Genomic DNA, 16,231 nt, shown 5'->3' on the forward strand with positions numbered 1-16,231 from the left:
GGCTATTTAAACTGAATCAAGGGGTAAACCTTCTAATAATAATGAAAAACTGTGTGTGGCTTTATTCCCCTGTAAAGCAAGGGTTCCTCTGTTACTTTGCATTACAGTTAGGAAGCACTTTTACCCTATAAGCGACATGTGACATACAACAGTAAGCTAATTTTGGATGAAGGGTAGTGTTGGTGAGGGGAATCTAATTTTGTCCAGAAAGGAAGTACTTTAGGAAAAGATTAGTCTCCTTTAAGCTAGAGATGGAAGTTCCCTCTCTCATACAGTAGCAGCTGGTTGCTTGCTCCACAATTGAGGAACGTACAGGAGTTTACAGTTCAGATTTACTGTAGGTTAATATGGTCTTGTGCGAAGAGAGGGAAACGCCAGACTGTTTTCATATGAGGACACTGTACAACAGTTATTGGTTTGTTTACAGCCGTCAGATAAGCAGAAGCAGACTCGAAAATGCCTTTGTTTTACTGTGCTTAATCTGAGCAGCCACCATGAGCTGGACCAGGTTAACAAACAATTGAATGTCAAACACATCTGCATCTGAATCATTTATTTAAATTGGTTTTATCATAAAATACAACATCCTCTGTTAGAAGGTTTACCACTTGCTTGGAGTGACTATATAGATGAGTACTGTATGCAATCCACCTAGTTGGACCGTCCCATGGGGCCTTTGACTGGCCAACACCCACTCCTCTGGATTCACCCCACCCAACACCACACCCAGGGCAAATCTGGACCTTTCAGGAACTCTCCTGATCCTCTTTGTACAAAGTATAAAGTAAAAAAAACTAACATTGAAATGAAACAAAAAAAATACTACTGATCTCGAATATGGGAATTACTACCCTTTTTGTGCCAATGGAAAAAAGATATATTTTGTACTTTCTGTACTTTGTATAAAGTGTATTTTTTATTGATCTAATCTTTTTCTTATCCTATCCTATCAGGAGGTACCAGTGACGACTCTTTGTCATTAAAAGCTATGCTAACTTGCATATTTCTGTTTTCATCCTGTAATCATCATAACGATGTGGTCATCGTACAAAACCATTATCAGAAAAGATGCAACCAATTGTCGGGACTTGCCTGTGCATTGAACAATGAGCGCTACCATTACACCCAGGAACAATTTCAGACAAGCCAGTTTAATGTGGAAGTCATATTATTCCGCCATAAGAGCTGTAAGAGGTTTCTGACCTACAGAAGAATTGCTTTGTATACTGGGGGTCGTTTCTCGACAGTGCCTTTGCTAACGACGTTAGCCATTTTGTTCGTTCTTAAGACCAACGTTGTAACCAAGGTCTTGAGTTGGTCTTAAGTTGTTCTTAAGTTGTTCTTAAGTTGTTCTTAAGTTGGTCTTGCGTCTAAAGACCAACTGAAGACCAACTTAAGACCAACTTAAGACCAACTCAAGACCAACTTACGACCAACTCAAGACCGACTTAAGAAGGTTAGCAAAGGCAAGAATCGAGAAACGGAGCCCAGGTTGGTAAAAAAGTTATTGGCCACACCATAGGTTTCACCACGCCAGAATGAAGTACAACATGCATTTTCTCCCAGACTAAGTCTGCATGTGCGATGGCACATTTTGCAAGTGGCAACTGGGGGTGTGCAGTCGTTAGTTCTGGTGTTAGAAATAGAGAAGTGACAATCTTAAAATAGGTCTGGCAGGACGATGATTATTTGAAAAAAAATGGCCTACAGGTATCTTATTATGTCAACACAATCCAATGACTGATGACCCTTGGGTTTCTCAATCAATGCAGGGGTTATCTCAGTGCTGCCTGTAGAATTGGGTGCATTGGTGATGCTATTAAAGCAACACTAGGCAGTTTTTGTTTTAACCTACAGAAAATGTCAAACATGTCAAACATCGTGAATAAAATGAAAGCAAAATGGTCAGTGTGTGGGGAGTTTGATGTTTTTCAGCCGAGGTATGAAAAAAATCAATCTTAAAATTGGTTTAGTAGGTCATCGCCATATGAAAAGGTCACTGGCACTTCTGCATTTGTTTATTCACCTCCCATGCGCTGTAACTGCACAAAGCAAACTTAGAGGAGGGGGCTGTCTGTAAGCCTGTATGAGATGCTATTCTTCTTGCAATCTGTAAGGCAACTGAAGATTGAAAACCATGTATTATTGCTTTAATGACGATCATCGGTGTATAGAAACTGTTAGTAGTCCTCTGTGGGGGTATATAGAGTGGCATGCAAGGCTAGTGGGACTGTAGACTGCTTTCTCAATGGTACAGTACTGTAGTGGTGGAATGGGACCCATGTAACCTCTCAGCTGTAAATACATTTTTATTATCCAAATGTTTTTTTTTGTTTTTTTTATTATTATTGTAAATGTTGCATTCATAATTTATTCCTATTTTCTTTGCAGAACAACTCCATCTGTACATCTGTTCCATAGATACTTCCATTTTGTTACTTTTTGCTTTGCCATCCCCAACTTGACATTGATCATGACAGCAGACAACACAAATATATACATTATACTACAGCCTCATAACCTCATTACATTGAAAAGGCCAGGTATGTTCGATGGGCAGCTGTGTGCATGGCTGTGTTCATTAAGATCAGACCGGCTGGTTTTCATGGACGTAACTATAGCAGGTTCAGCAGGTAGTCGCACTGGGGCCTGTGACCTCCAGGGGCCCGTCGCCATCCCCAAAATCAAAATAAAATGAGAACTTCATTAAATTCTGATTTGGTTGTGAAAAGAATTTACCTATCTCAACTATAATGTGTTATCAAAACTGCATTATAGGTGAAAGTCCATGTATTTGATGTGAAATATCCTAAAATTGCATCAACCTCTGAGGGCCCCTGGTGGATACTTGCACGAGGGCCCGTGACTGACTTGTTACGCCACTGCTGGTTTTATATGTAAATGACGGGCGTCTGTGGTAACACTGAGGCAAATTCATGGGAGAATATAACACATTGGTACTGTATGTGCCCATGAGTCCCTGCACTCATTCATTCATTCAACTCAGTATGTCAAGTGACTGCATGTCTTGTTTCATACTCGATCAAACACACACACACACACACACACACACACAATTTGGGTGTGGAATGAAGATGTGTGTGAAATATTTCATGGACAATAGTTACTTTGTTATACAACTAATATTGTAATAAAAATAGAGTAGTTGACAGGGACTTAATGACGATGATGGATTACTTTTTGTGACCAAAATCCATAGTATTTTATTCAGACGGGGATGCCAAAAGTTGTTTTGCACAAACCACTTTTATGTCCATGGCCTGCTGTCCTGATGACTACTGTAAAATGTTGAAATAAAAGTTTTGATACAGTATATTTTATGAAATGTCCCGCTATGTGGACCGTCCCTTTTGTATTACTTGATTGACAAATTGTAAAGGAATATGTTACGGAATACCTTGAAAGCAACTTGGTAATTTTCTAGAATTCTTCACCTATGCAGATGCTAGGTTTTGTTGTCCTTTTACATTCGAACGTTAATTTAAGGCAACCTTTTGTACAGTGCTGCAAGATCACACCTGTTTTTCAAATCAAGTTAGACTTATACTTGTAATCTACAGTATGTTATCTTTTTAAAAGTGCAATAAATTATGTTTCTAAACGGTGTGTTGTGTCTGTTTTTATTGTGACAGTAATCTCAACTGTATTCTGTATTCATATTCATGGATTTTAAATCTGATCTTTGACATTTATCAAAAGCTGGTTGAAGTTTATTGTTTTTTTGCTTTGTTTTTTGTTAAAAAAAAAATAAAAAAAAAATGAAAAACACATGTAAGCATGATTGGGTAATGTGTAATTAGCTTGACTAAAACTTACTGAATACAAGTAACCCATCATGAGCAGAGGTGCCCACTCCCTTTTGTAAGCGAAACCTTTCATAAAGTGGTTAAGAAAAGTTAAAAACCCTACCCTAAAGAATCATGCAGCCTATTGAAATAAGAGGAACTGACCTGTTGCTGCACTGTCCACTACTAACTGGGGGTGTGCAGTCGTTAGTTCTGGTGTAAGAACTAGAAGAAAAGAAAAGTGACAATCTTAAAATAGGTCTGGCAGGACGATGATTATTTGAAAAAAAAAAAATGGCCTACAGGTATCTTATTATGTCAACACAATCCAATGACTGATGACCCTTGGGTTTCTCAATCAATGCAGAGGTTATCTCAGTGCTGCCTGTAGAATTGGGTGCATTGGTGATGCTACTAAAGCAACACTAGGCAGTTTTTGTTTTAACCTACAGAAAATGTCAAACATGTCAAACATCGTGAATAAAATGAAAGCAAAATGGTCAGTGTGTGGGGAGTTTGATGTTTTTCAGCCGAGGTATGAAAAAAAACAATCTTAAAATTGGTTTAGTAGGTCATCGCCATATGAAAAGGTCACTGGCACTTCTGCATTTGTTTATTCACCTCCAATGCGCTGTAACTGCACTAAGCAAGCTTAGAGGAGGGGGCTGTCTATCTCTGTAAGCCTGTATGAGATGCTATTCTTCTTGCAATCTGTAAGGCAACTGAAGATTGAAAACCATGTATTATTGCTTTAATGACGATCATCGGTGTATAGAAACTGTTAGTAGTCCTCTGTGGGGGTATATAGAGTGGCATGCAAGGCTAGTGGGACTGTAGACTGCTTTCTCAATGGTACAGTACTGTAGTGGTGGAATGGGACCCATGTAACCTCTCAGCTGTAAATACATTTTTATTATCCAAATGTTTTTTGTTTTTTTATTATTATTGTAAATGTTGCATTCATAATTTATTCCTATTTTCTTTGCAGAACAACTCCATCTGTACATCTGTTCCATAGATACTTCCATTTTGTTACTTTTTGCTTTGCCATCCCCAACTTCACATTGATCATGACAGCAGACAACACAAATATATACATTATACTACAGCCTCATAACCTCATTACATTGAAAAGGCCAGGTATGTTCGATGGGCAGCTGTGTGCATGGCTGTGTTCATTAAGATCAGACCGCCTGGTTTTCATGGACGTAACTATAGCAGGTTCAGCAGGTAGTCGCACTGGGGCCTGTGACCTCCAGGGGCCCGTCGCCATCCCCAAAATCAAAATAAAATGAGAACTTCATTAAATTCTGATTTGGTTGTGAAAAGAATTTGCCTATCTCAACTATAATGTGTTATCAAAACTGCATTATAGGTGAAAGTCCATGTATTTGATGTGAAATATCCTAAAATCGCATCAACCTCTGAGGGCCCCTGGTGGATACTTGCACAAGGGCCCGTGACTGACTTGTTACGCCACTGCTGGTTTTACATGTAAATGACGGGCGTCTGTGGTAACACTGAGGCAGATTCATGGGAGAATATAACACATTGGTACTGTATGTGCCCATGAGTCCCTGCACTCATTCATTCATTCAACTCAGTATGTCAAGTGACTGCATGTCTTGTTTCATACTCGATCAAACACACACACACACACACACACACAATTTTGGTGTGGAATGAAGATGTGTGCGAAATATTTCATGGACAATAGTTACTTTGTTATACAACTAATATTGTAATAAAAATAGAGTAGTTTATTTGACAGGGACTTAATGACGATGATGGATTACTTTTTGTGACCAAAATCCATAGTATTTTATTCAGACGGGGATGCCAAAAGTTGTTTTGCACAAACCACTTTTATGTCCATGGCCTGCTGTCCTGATGACTACTGTAAAATGTTGAAATAAAATTTTTGATACAGTATATTTTATGAAATGTCCCGCTATGTGGACCGTCCCTTTTGTATAACATGATTGACAAATTGTAAAGGAATATGTTACGGAATACCTTGAAAGCAACTTGGTAATTTTCTAGAATTCTTCACCTATGCAGATGCTAGGTTTTGTTGTCCTTTTACATTCGAACGTTAATTTAAGGCAACCTTTTGTACAGTGCTGCAAGATCACACCTGTTTTTCAAATCAAGTTAGACTTGTAATCTACAGTATGTTATCTTTTTAAAAGTGCAATAAATTATGTTTCTAAACGGTGTGTTGTGTCTGTTTTTATTGTGACAGTAATCTCAACCGTATTCTGTATTCATATTCATGGATTTAAAAAATCTGTTCTTTGACATTTATCAAAAGCTGGTTGAAGTTCATTGTTTTTTTTTCGTTTTGTATTTTGTTAAAAAAAAAAAAAAAAACATGTAAGCATGATTGGGTAATGTGTAATTAGCTTGACTAAAACTTACTGAATATAAGTAACCCATCATGAGCAGAGGTGCCCACTCCCTTTTGGAATCAAAACCTTTCATAAGGTGGTTAAGAAAAGTTAAAAACCCTACCCTAAAGAATCATGCAGAGGAACTGACCTGTTGCTGCACTGTCCACTACGTAGGTTCCCTCTCAAGATTATCATCCTACCAGGGATGAAATTGCCCCAATAGTGCAATACAATTAAATTAAAAGTTATTGGCATAATAAGGAATTAGTTTGACTTCAGGGTTTTTTTTTTAGAATTAAAAAATAAAATGAATGTGAGGAAACCACAACCTTCCAGTCCCACAAGGCTTCATTTTTTCCTTCTCTGGTGTTCTGTAGGCTACATTTGTATTTTGTAGATTTATTTCAACATTTTAACGAACCATGGCCATCATGATGGCATAATCTTAAATCTACTCGATCACCATCACCAAAATAAATTGCACTGCACAAATTAGGAATCAGGAATATTTCAGCGACATCATTTCACCGCTAGAGTGCAGCATTTGACAGAACAAAAAAAATAACAGGTCTACTCCAATGATGGTGTGATGTCCCATTCATAGTTAAGTAGTATCCAACTAAGATTATCCACAAAAAAAGTATACATAGCCTACCTAAAACACCTAATTACATAATTATCTAATCGCGACAACACAACTTACATATGTATGGGATCGTCTTCTGGTTAAGATCAGTGCATAGCAAGTAAGCCTATGCACAAAGAAATTGGCCAAGTCTACTTCTTGAGGAAAGAAAAGAGTGCTTGTGCGCACCCACGTGCCAGCGTTTTGGTCTTTCACTAGTGTTCTACTCTGTGAAAGAGTGCCACAAATCTTTGTGTTTGCGTTGCGCGTGCTTAGAATAAAAGAGTGTGCTTTAAAAGGCTGCGCTGACTGAGAAAATGAGGAGCTGACCAGAAAAATACATGAAAACAGCATGTTCGCTTTTGTTGCGCGTGCGTGAGGTTTGGCATTGTGTAAGGGCTCAATTTTTTTTCATATTCTTACGCCAATTAACTTTTAAATATGAAATTTCATTTCTAAAACTAATTTATTCAACAGCGGTTCTCTCCAGTCGTGGCTTGAACTTGGCATGATGTCATCCCCTCTTAAAGCGATGGTTCGGAGTAGAATCACCCTAATGCCATTTGAACCGTGACACCCATCCACCTTTACACCCGAAGTGTTTTCTGCCGCAGCCTTACATCAACAGAGTTGCCGTGTTATTCGATGTTTATTCCGGTTAGCTTGACTCAAGCGCATATGGATACTGGGCACCGTCTCCAAACTTTCCCCACAAAAATAACATGTCATGACACCAAACTTCTGCAGTAGCACAAATATGGTCTGTACTCACGAAACGAAGCATTTGGAAGTTTGGAAATAGTCCAGGAGTTTATTATTATCAACACAAGCCGAATAGCTTCTCTGCTGCTAAAGCTGCGCCAACGTTACTTCCGTCATCTAAGACAAGCATGTAAGAGTCCTCAACGAAGCTCATAATATGCACAATGAAAAGTGAATTCAGCATCAGTATTGATAACGAAAATCCTTGTCTAATTGATAGTAGGTAAGATTTGAAATATCTTTTAAGTATTGCCTTGAAAATATAAGCCTTAATCACAATTCAGTGAAAACTTTTTTAACACTCTCGTCTGGAAGTTTGTTGAAGACTTTTACGGGCTTGTCTCATATGACGGAAGTAACGTTGGCACAGCTTTAGCAGCAGAGAAGCTATTCAGCTTGTGTTGATAATACTAAACTCCTGGACTATTTCCAAACTTCCAAATGCTTCGTTTCGTGAGTACAGACCATATTTGTGCTACTGCAGAAGTTTGGTGTAATGACATGTTATTTTTGTGGGGAAAGTTTGGAGACGGTGCCCAGTATCCATATGCGCTTGAGTCAAGCTAACCGGAATAAACATCGAATAACACGGCAACTCTGTTGATGTAAGTCTGCGGCAGAAAACACTTCGGGTGTAAAGGTGGATGGGTGTCACGGTTCAAATGGCATTAGGGTGATTCTACTCCGAACCATCCCTTTAAAAGCAAGGAGTAGCCAAATACACCCGGAAGAGGCGTTTGTTGCCACCGACCACAGGTGATACTTCGGAAAAACAATTTAGTCAAACTGTAGCACTGAGGAGCAGCGCCAGACAACCGCTCCAATGACTTCTGTGCATTAAAAGAGGTATGCTTGTGTTCTTTTATTTTCTTTCATGTTCACACTAGTTACAACTTCAGGGGAAGGTCGATAAAGAATCAAAACGAGTGTCTGTAACTCAGTTATGTAGTTTGACTAAACGACAGACACTCGGCGGCGGTTGCATGATAACTACGGTTGGCCAACAGTTTTGATAATAGCCTGTTTGAATTTTGATTATGTTGATTTTTAGTGATTCTCAGTGCCACCACAGCCTTTTCCTGCAGATAAAGCAGTCAGGATGTTATGTTGTAACGGCAATGTTGTTACAACTTGACTTTTCCAAAATGGCAATAACAGTTTGCAAAATAATACCCTGAAGCAATGTGACAGCTGTTGCCTGCCACTAAGGAAATGGTAGCGGACAGACAGTGGTCTATTCAAACTGTTACATGTGACACATTAACACAATTGGAAAACCTTATGATTCAATCGTGAAAGATTTATCAATGAGTCTCTTGTCTATCAGTGGTGTTTTGTATTCTGCTTTGTCTGTGCTACCAGGTGTCATCATGTAGTCTAACTTTTTAGTTTTCTTAGCACATAAGGGAACGCTTCCTATGAGCAACATCACCATTTCAGCATCAGCAGTGGGTTTAATAATTCAAGGTCTAGTTAGTATTTTTGGTTGACTATGAACTCTCTGTCCCCCTCTTAATCTCACCCATCTCTCTCTCTCTCTCTCTCTCTCTCTCTCTCTCTCTCTCTCTCTCTCTCTCTCTCTCTCTCTCTCTCTCTCTCTCTCTCTCTCTCTCTCTCTGTGTGTGTTCTGATGAGTCACGTCCTTCATGTATGGTAACTGTGATCTGTCTTCTTCATCCCTTATAGTCCTGCAACTACATCCGACATATCGATGTAGTGCTCATGTTGAGTTGTTAGACACAAACCGCTCATATTGCGCCAGTCTCATGCTTGTGGCTCAGCTGGCAAGCGGCCCAGACGTCCACACTGTAAACAGTAACACGGGAAAAAGAAATGTTTTTAGAGGATGGCGGGAAGGTTGTTTTAAGGACAACTGGGTATACTGTAACTGGCTACCATACCATACTGCAGAGGGGTACCATTTGACCAGAGGAGGCCTTCAGCCAGGCTACAGATATAGTCAATAGGCTACGGGCGATCCGTGTTACTCAATTACTATTACTTCAGCATCAGCGATGGGGTGTAATAATCTGAGGTCTAGTTAGTAGTTTTTGGTTGACCTTGAACTCTGCCCCCATCTCTTCATCCCTGCTGTCTTTCTTTCTTTTTTGTTCTCTCTCCTGCAGTCCCTCTAACTCTGCTGTGTGTGCGTCTGTCTGTCTGTCTGTCTGTCTTGCTGTGTCTGTGTATGTTTTCTGTCAAGCACTAAACTTAAACTGCCTCTACAGTGCAGGCCTATAAACAGGGTGTCTGGAATACTGCTGGCTCTTGTGGACATCATGACCAGGGCTCTAAATTAACTTTTTCCACCACCAGCCAATTTGGCTAGTAGACATTTTTTCTTACCAGCCAAACAGAAGTTCAACTAGCCATTTTTTAATCTTGCCAAAATAGGCTATGCGTTAGGCTAGTTGTGTTTTTTTTTTAATTATTATTATTATTATTATTATTGTGGTTATTTTATTCAAATTTCCACAACACATAAACACTATAGGCCTACATACTAGGTCTATAATAAGCATATTATATATACTTTTTTTTAAACTTCTGCTTTATTTTTTATCTAATTTTTACCTCTGAAAACAATGAATCACCAGCCACACACAACAGACCTTTAAACCAAACACACAGCCAAACACGACAAAACCTCACACTCCAAGGAGGGAGAAGAGATGAGAGGAAAAGAAGAGGAGGAGAGGAGTCAACACACACACACACACACACACACACACACACACACGTTGTGCAATAATGGATATGATGTCGTGTGTGCCTATTGTGTGTTTATGTGGCCTACAGTATGATGCTATAGGCACCATTATTTCCTCCAGGAGCTCTTCTCTACCATGCGCAACAAAATAACAAGAAACCTACGATATGTTTAACTAAAAGCAAATAATATCACGGAAATGTTCGCTTCCTTTGTTACTTCCATAGCGTAGCCTACTCGCACGGGCATAAGGTCTGCCCTTCTTTCCGATGGCGTGGGCTTTCCAACTTATTTGCGCCAGGACTTGAAACATTTCAGAAGACAACTGACAGCTACGCTCACACTACTCTGACAGCCCGTTCTCCTCCTCTGCCCTTGTCGCTATTTCGTTCCACAACACTCCTGTTATTGAAACTCTTCGGTCAGGTCCTCCCAGCTTAAAAAGGCAGCCTGTTAGAGCAAGGTGCCGGTGTAAGTGTCGGTGAATGCTAATAGTAACAGTAGTCCTAATAGTGACGTTAAAAGTGGTAGCGCGAAAGCGACAGGAGCAGGGGAGAGCTGCCTGTCAAAATAGTGTGAGCGCACAAAAGTTCTGAAATGCGTTCTGTCCTGGCGCGCGCAACAGCAGCACGGAGTGGCTGCTGCTTCGGAAAGCTCACGGTGGGGTGGGGTCACGACGGGAGTGTTTATGGGTAATGTAGGAAATCTCGCCGTATCGTTGTCATACAAGCCGCCGTTTACCGTTCACAATTTACTGTAGGCTACTCGGGCGCTACTAGCCAAATGGGCGGGTAGGTATTTTTTTCCACCGGCCAAAATTAATTTTCACCCGTGTTTGGCGTGTTGGCGTGTGTTAATTTAGAGCCCTGATCATGACTAACATGCCTCCCGTGAGCGCTTGTCATTTAGGAGCCAGATGAAGGAACCATGCCTGTAAACCCTCTTATCAAACATTTTCCAACATTATACAAACAGTTACAAACAACTAAGTTAGTACCCATCTGCATACATACAAAACATTGCCTTAAAACCCTGTGTGTTTAGTGTCAAGCACTGCGTTATGACTTATGGGCATTGGGAATAGCATGCCTCCTCTTGTAGACATTGTGACGACCTTGCCTCCTGTGAACAGTCTCTTCGTTTAGGAACCAGATGAGGGCTAACAAGCAGAGTCCTGCTACTGATTAGCACTTACTGAATCATACACACACAAACACACGGACACACAGATAGGGAGATACACTCAAACAGAGAGCAACACACACATACTCTATGTACACATAGACCGACACACTGAGAGACACACACAAATAGCCACACACTGACACACAGATACACAGACATGGTCACACAGACGGGGCACACACACACACACACACACACACACACACACACACACACACACACACACACACACACACACACACACACACACACACACACACACACACACACACACACACACACACATGCATACACACACCCAAAGGCAGACAGACTTATAAGTGCACACTCACTTACAAGAACAGGCAGACACATACACACAGCGCACACACACACACACACACCACACAAACTGCACTCACTACACAAAGTGCCCTCTCACCATATGGTTTCAGCCAACCGGTAATGTTGCAACCCATTTTCCTCCTCATCTTAGTCATCTTACTTGTCTGCATGCATTAGTGTTTCAAGTTAGTAAGTCAAAGCCTGTCCCGAGGGCAGACTGTCAAATGTCACATGCTGAGGAGACCCTAATAAAGTGTTGAGATCACACAGACTGTGTCAGCGTGGGGCCTTTCCCAGTCACGGGACGTTTGTGTCTCAGGTAGGCAGTCGGCAAAATTAGTCTGTGACTCAAGCGTGTGCGTGTGTGCGTGCGTGCCTGGGTGCCTGGGTGCCTGTGTGTGTGTGTGTGTGTGTGTGTGTGTGTGTGTGTGTGTGTGTGTGTGTGTGTGTGCCTGTGTGTGTGTGTGTGTGCCTGTGTGTGTGTGAGTGCCGTTTCTGTTTTTCGCACTGTACAGTACACCCACCTCTTCCAGGAAGTGAAATTGGCAGCTGTGAATTACAGTGCAGTCTGGTGTGAAGGTGCAAAGATGTTGTGTAATTCGTGAAAAACTGAACAATTGGCTTCGTTTTTGTGTTGTTCCAAGAAGGGCGTTTTTCCGTCAAATTGTACAAAGTAGCGTGAAACGTTGAAGCCTTCAGCTAAACTGTGTGGTAGAAGTGTGAGGGGAAACAGTTGGAACTGAACACTGAATTTAGAGAACCGGTCAAGTCAAGTACTGTAGGTGTGACTGTATTGTTGTGTTCTTGTTTCAGTGGCCATGCACATAATGCACAGTGACACCAAACCATATTTCACAGGGAATAACAATTGGCTGTGCGGAACAGAAACAATCAGATATGGCTCAGTCCACACACACGCGTATGTACATGTACTCAGACATGCATACAATCTCTCTCTCTCTCTCTCTCTCTCTCTCTCTCTCTCTCTCTCTCTCTCTCTCTCTCTCTCTCTCTCTCTCTCTCTCTCTCTCTCTCTCTCTCTCTCTCTCTATTAAACAAAGGGGTCATTAAAAAGCTAAAAGATACAGTCCACTCTCAGTTTCTACATGGATATCTACTCCTCCCTCCATGGATTGATTGTGTAGTATGGTTTTGTAAAGGGTTTTTTTCTGATTGTTAAAATAAAGCGCTTTTAAAAATCAAAATCTCTCTCTATCTCTCTCCAACAAACATACACACACATACACAAACAGAGATATGCATGTTTGAAAAAAGACAGCAGAAAGCAAGCACAATAGGCTGCGCGTGACTGGTAAGAGATATGAGAGCTACCTGGGTTACAGGTTGTGATTGGGATATGTGCAGTAGAGGAGCAAGTCTACTCTCTATACTGCACTACCAATGGGGGTAAAGTTCGGCTCTAATTATGTCATTTCAGGTAGACGTGGGTGGCGTGATTGATAGAAGATATGAAATTTATATAACCCTGCTCAGCGATAGAGACCTTGGTTATACTTGTTTGCTAGTGATGACTTCAGTTGATGTCAGAACTGAATTGATGGAACAATTTTCCAATGAAATTACATTTTGTACAATTTGGAAATGTTCTAGAGCAATTCACATCACCCCTTTCTGCTGCATTACATTTGGTGCATTTGGTGTTGTGATTGACATTACTACTGTAACTGTAAAATGGTTTCCTGCTCTTTGTTTTGTCTAGATAATTTTCCCATAAAATCGTTCCTATCAACATCTTTTGAGTGCCTCCAGTGAGGAGTAGCCATTTTGGCCAGCTGCCTTTCTTCCTGTTATTTTCCATTGGCTCTATGAACCCTGAGTCATGCTACTGTACTTATTATTTAATGAGTTAATGTCCTTGGTAAGGTTGTTGCTTTTGTATATCCATGCTTGTCGCTTTAATGCAGTTTTTTGGGAGTGTTTCTTTAATACCCACTCTGGGTTTTCCCCCAGCACTTAACAAAGTCATAAAGCGGCCACCTTGACAACAAACACCTCCCACCATAGATCTTCTTATCCAGATGTTTTACTGAATGGGTCACTTTAACATTGCGGTAGTTCTTTTTCATATTGGTGGTAATGTTGTTGCTCTTGACTTTTATGCCCATACTTCCTCCTTTAATAGTTCTTTTTAATGTCCTGTCTTCGACCTCAGGAACTGAGAGGAAGCAACATGGCAGAGGGGGACAAATCCAACCCTGCTTATGCCCTGTTCGACAGCTTCACTCAGGCCGAGACCTGCAAGGAGGTACTCGGCACGTTTTCTGAGTTGTGTCGCCATCTGGAGGTGGACCCCCGCGACTACAAGCGCTTCTATGGCAAACTGAAGGAGCGGCTGAACTACTGGAAGGCCAAAGCCATATGGACCAAGCTCGACAAGCGGGCGGCCCACAATGACTACATGGAAGGCCAAGCATGTGCCAAAAACAAGGTGAGGTTGGGGCCATGTTCTCTGCATGTGAGCAGCTGTGGTCTAATGGCCTGGCAGCTGCTGATGGGATCTATGGTGAATATCTACTAGTGCTCTCTAACCAGCAAAATGCCCATGAGCAAGCCATCCATCCACACATTCAGTTTAGTTTCTCTACAGCCCAATGCCATCTTTTGTGAGTGATCAGTACCATGTGAGAGTGAGCCTCGAAAAGGCTATGTTTGCACTGATAAGAAGAACCAGGTTCTTTTTCTAAGAAAAAAAAATTGAAAGAGATGGGAGAGCGCTAATGTGGGTCTCCCCCACCCTCTTCAAAAGAAGAGGCTAGGTATCAGCACAGCCGGTTTACATACTCTAACATAGACCCTTTCTGGTATTAGTCAATAAAAAGAAGATGCCGAGGTGTAGTCCTTGTTGCGACATCTTTTTATTGGGTGCGGGTTCGTGTGGGCTTCTTACGGTACGGCCATGGAGCTGTAGAAGAGAGAACCCAACGTGCTCTACCTCTGGCCCCAACTATGCTGTCTAGTTTAGCTTCAAAATGTACTACATTCATTCAGATTCCCCTCAGCTAATCCCTAAATCAGATAGGTTAGCTTCTGACTCCCATCTCATGGCCTCTCCTCCCCAGTGCCTGGTGTTGGGCCGTGGGGTCCAACCATTTTGTCTAGTTCAGCTTCTGAGCCCCCATCTCATTGTATTTGCTTGTGATGTTGGCTTGATTATGTCCTCTTTTGAAAGTCGCTTTGGCTTTCATGTGTATGTAAATGTAATGTAATAATGACCCCCATCTCACCGCCTCCTCTTTCCCCCCACTAGTGCCTGGTGCTGGGTGCGGGTCCGTGCGGGCTGCGTACGGCGGTGGAGCTGGCGTTGCTAGGGGCCCAGGTGGTGGTGCTGGAGAAGAGGGATGCCTTTTCCAGGAACAACGTGCTGCACCTCTGGCCCTTCACCATCCATGACCTCAAAGAGCTCGCCGCCAAGAAGTTCTACGGCAAATTCTGCACCGGAGCCCTAGACCACATCAGTGAGTAGTCCTCCTCTCCGAGGCTCCAACCGCCCACCAAATGGTCTGGGCTAGTCTATCTGATGCATCATCTGGCTTCAGAATTTACCGCAGAATTTACCATAAAATTCATTCAGATTTGCTTCAGCAAAACACTAAATCAGCTGACTGTATTTAGTAAAACTCTTTTGCCTGGAAGAGGAGCTCATTCTTGGACTATACAGTCCAAAGATAAGCACCTGTGTCGTGTATTGTTACCAGCATATTAAGAATGAACCCAAAAAAAATACTATAAAAAGACTATACTATAGTATATATAAGTATTTTTAGAACACTTTGTAGGCAATTCCATACTGGCTTGATTTGAAACTGCAATTTACATAATTGTCCCTTTTTTCATTCATTTCTGGGCTTTCTTGGCCTGGGGTTGAAATTAACATGAAAAGTGAATTGCTTGGTTAAGCTTACTGTGCATGTTTATTATTTCCATCTGTCATTACGGTGTGTGTGCGTGTGTGCGTGTGCGTGTGCGTGTGTGTGTGTGTGTGTGTGTGTGTGTGTGTGTGTGTGTGTGTGTGTGTGTGTGTGTGTGTGTGTGTGTGTGTGTGTGTGCCTGTGTGTGTGTCTGTGTGTGTGTGTCCGCATGCATGTGCGTGTGCGTGTGTGTAGGTATACGTCAGCTCCAGCTGATCCTACTGAAGGTTTCCCTGCTGCTGGGGGTGGAGGTCCACACAGGAGTGGAGTTCAAAGGCCTGAAGGAACCCTCAGGGAACACTGGTGAGCACAGGAGTGGAGTTTTCTCTTATAGCCCCCTTTAAGTGAAACGAAATTAGTCCTCTGTAAGTGGACCAAAGAGTGAATCAACAGAAAATGAACAGTTCTATTTGTCTACACATTGTCTGTGTATTACAAAAAGGACCAGGTGCTTTTTCTTGTCCCGTTAGTCTTTTCTAGGATGTCAGTCCTCTTGT

General features: G+C 41.5%; 2 protein-coding genes across 2 annotated transcripts in view; both read left to right on the forward strand.

Annotated features, from left to right (window-relative positions):
* Positions 1-1,224, forward strand: part of src (v-src avian sarcoma (Schmidt-Ruppin A-2) viral oncogene homolog) — a 92,624-nt gene extending 91,400 nt beyond the window's left edge. The window contains exon 12 of the mRNA XM_063209296.1: positions 1-1,224. This exon is cut by the window's left edge and continues 3,282 nt beyond it. The gene's annotated coding sequence lies outside the window, so the exon portion shown is untranslated.
* A 7,118-nt stretch (positions 1,225-8,342) lies between these two features.
* mical1 (microtubule associated monooxygenase, calponin and LIM domain containing 1) overlaps positions 8,343-16,231 on the forward strand; it is a 60,014-nt gene continuing 52,125 nt past the window's right edge. The window contains exons 1-4 of the mRNA XM_063209298.1: positions 8,343-8,432; positions 13,979-14,254; positions 15,074-15,281; positions 15,930-16,037. Of these exons, the coding sequence (XP_063065368.1) occupies positions 13,997-14,254; positions 15,074-15,281; positions 15,930-16,037 (574 nt within the window). The 5' untranslated portion in view covers positions 8,343-8,432; positions 13,979-13,996. The remainder of the gene's footprint in view (positions 8,433-13,978; positions 14,255-15,073; positions 15,282-15,929; positions 16,038-16,231) is intronic.

Source organism: Engraulis encrasicolus, chromosome 10 (genome assembly GCF_034702125.1).
Source record: "Engraulis encrasicolus isolate BLACKSEA-1 chromosome 10, IST_EnEncr_1.0, whole genome shotgun sequence".
NCBI classification, from domain to species: Eukaryota; Metazoa; Chordata; class Actinopteri; order Clupeiformes; family Engraulidae; genus Engraulis; species Engraulis encrasicolus.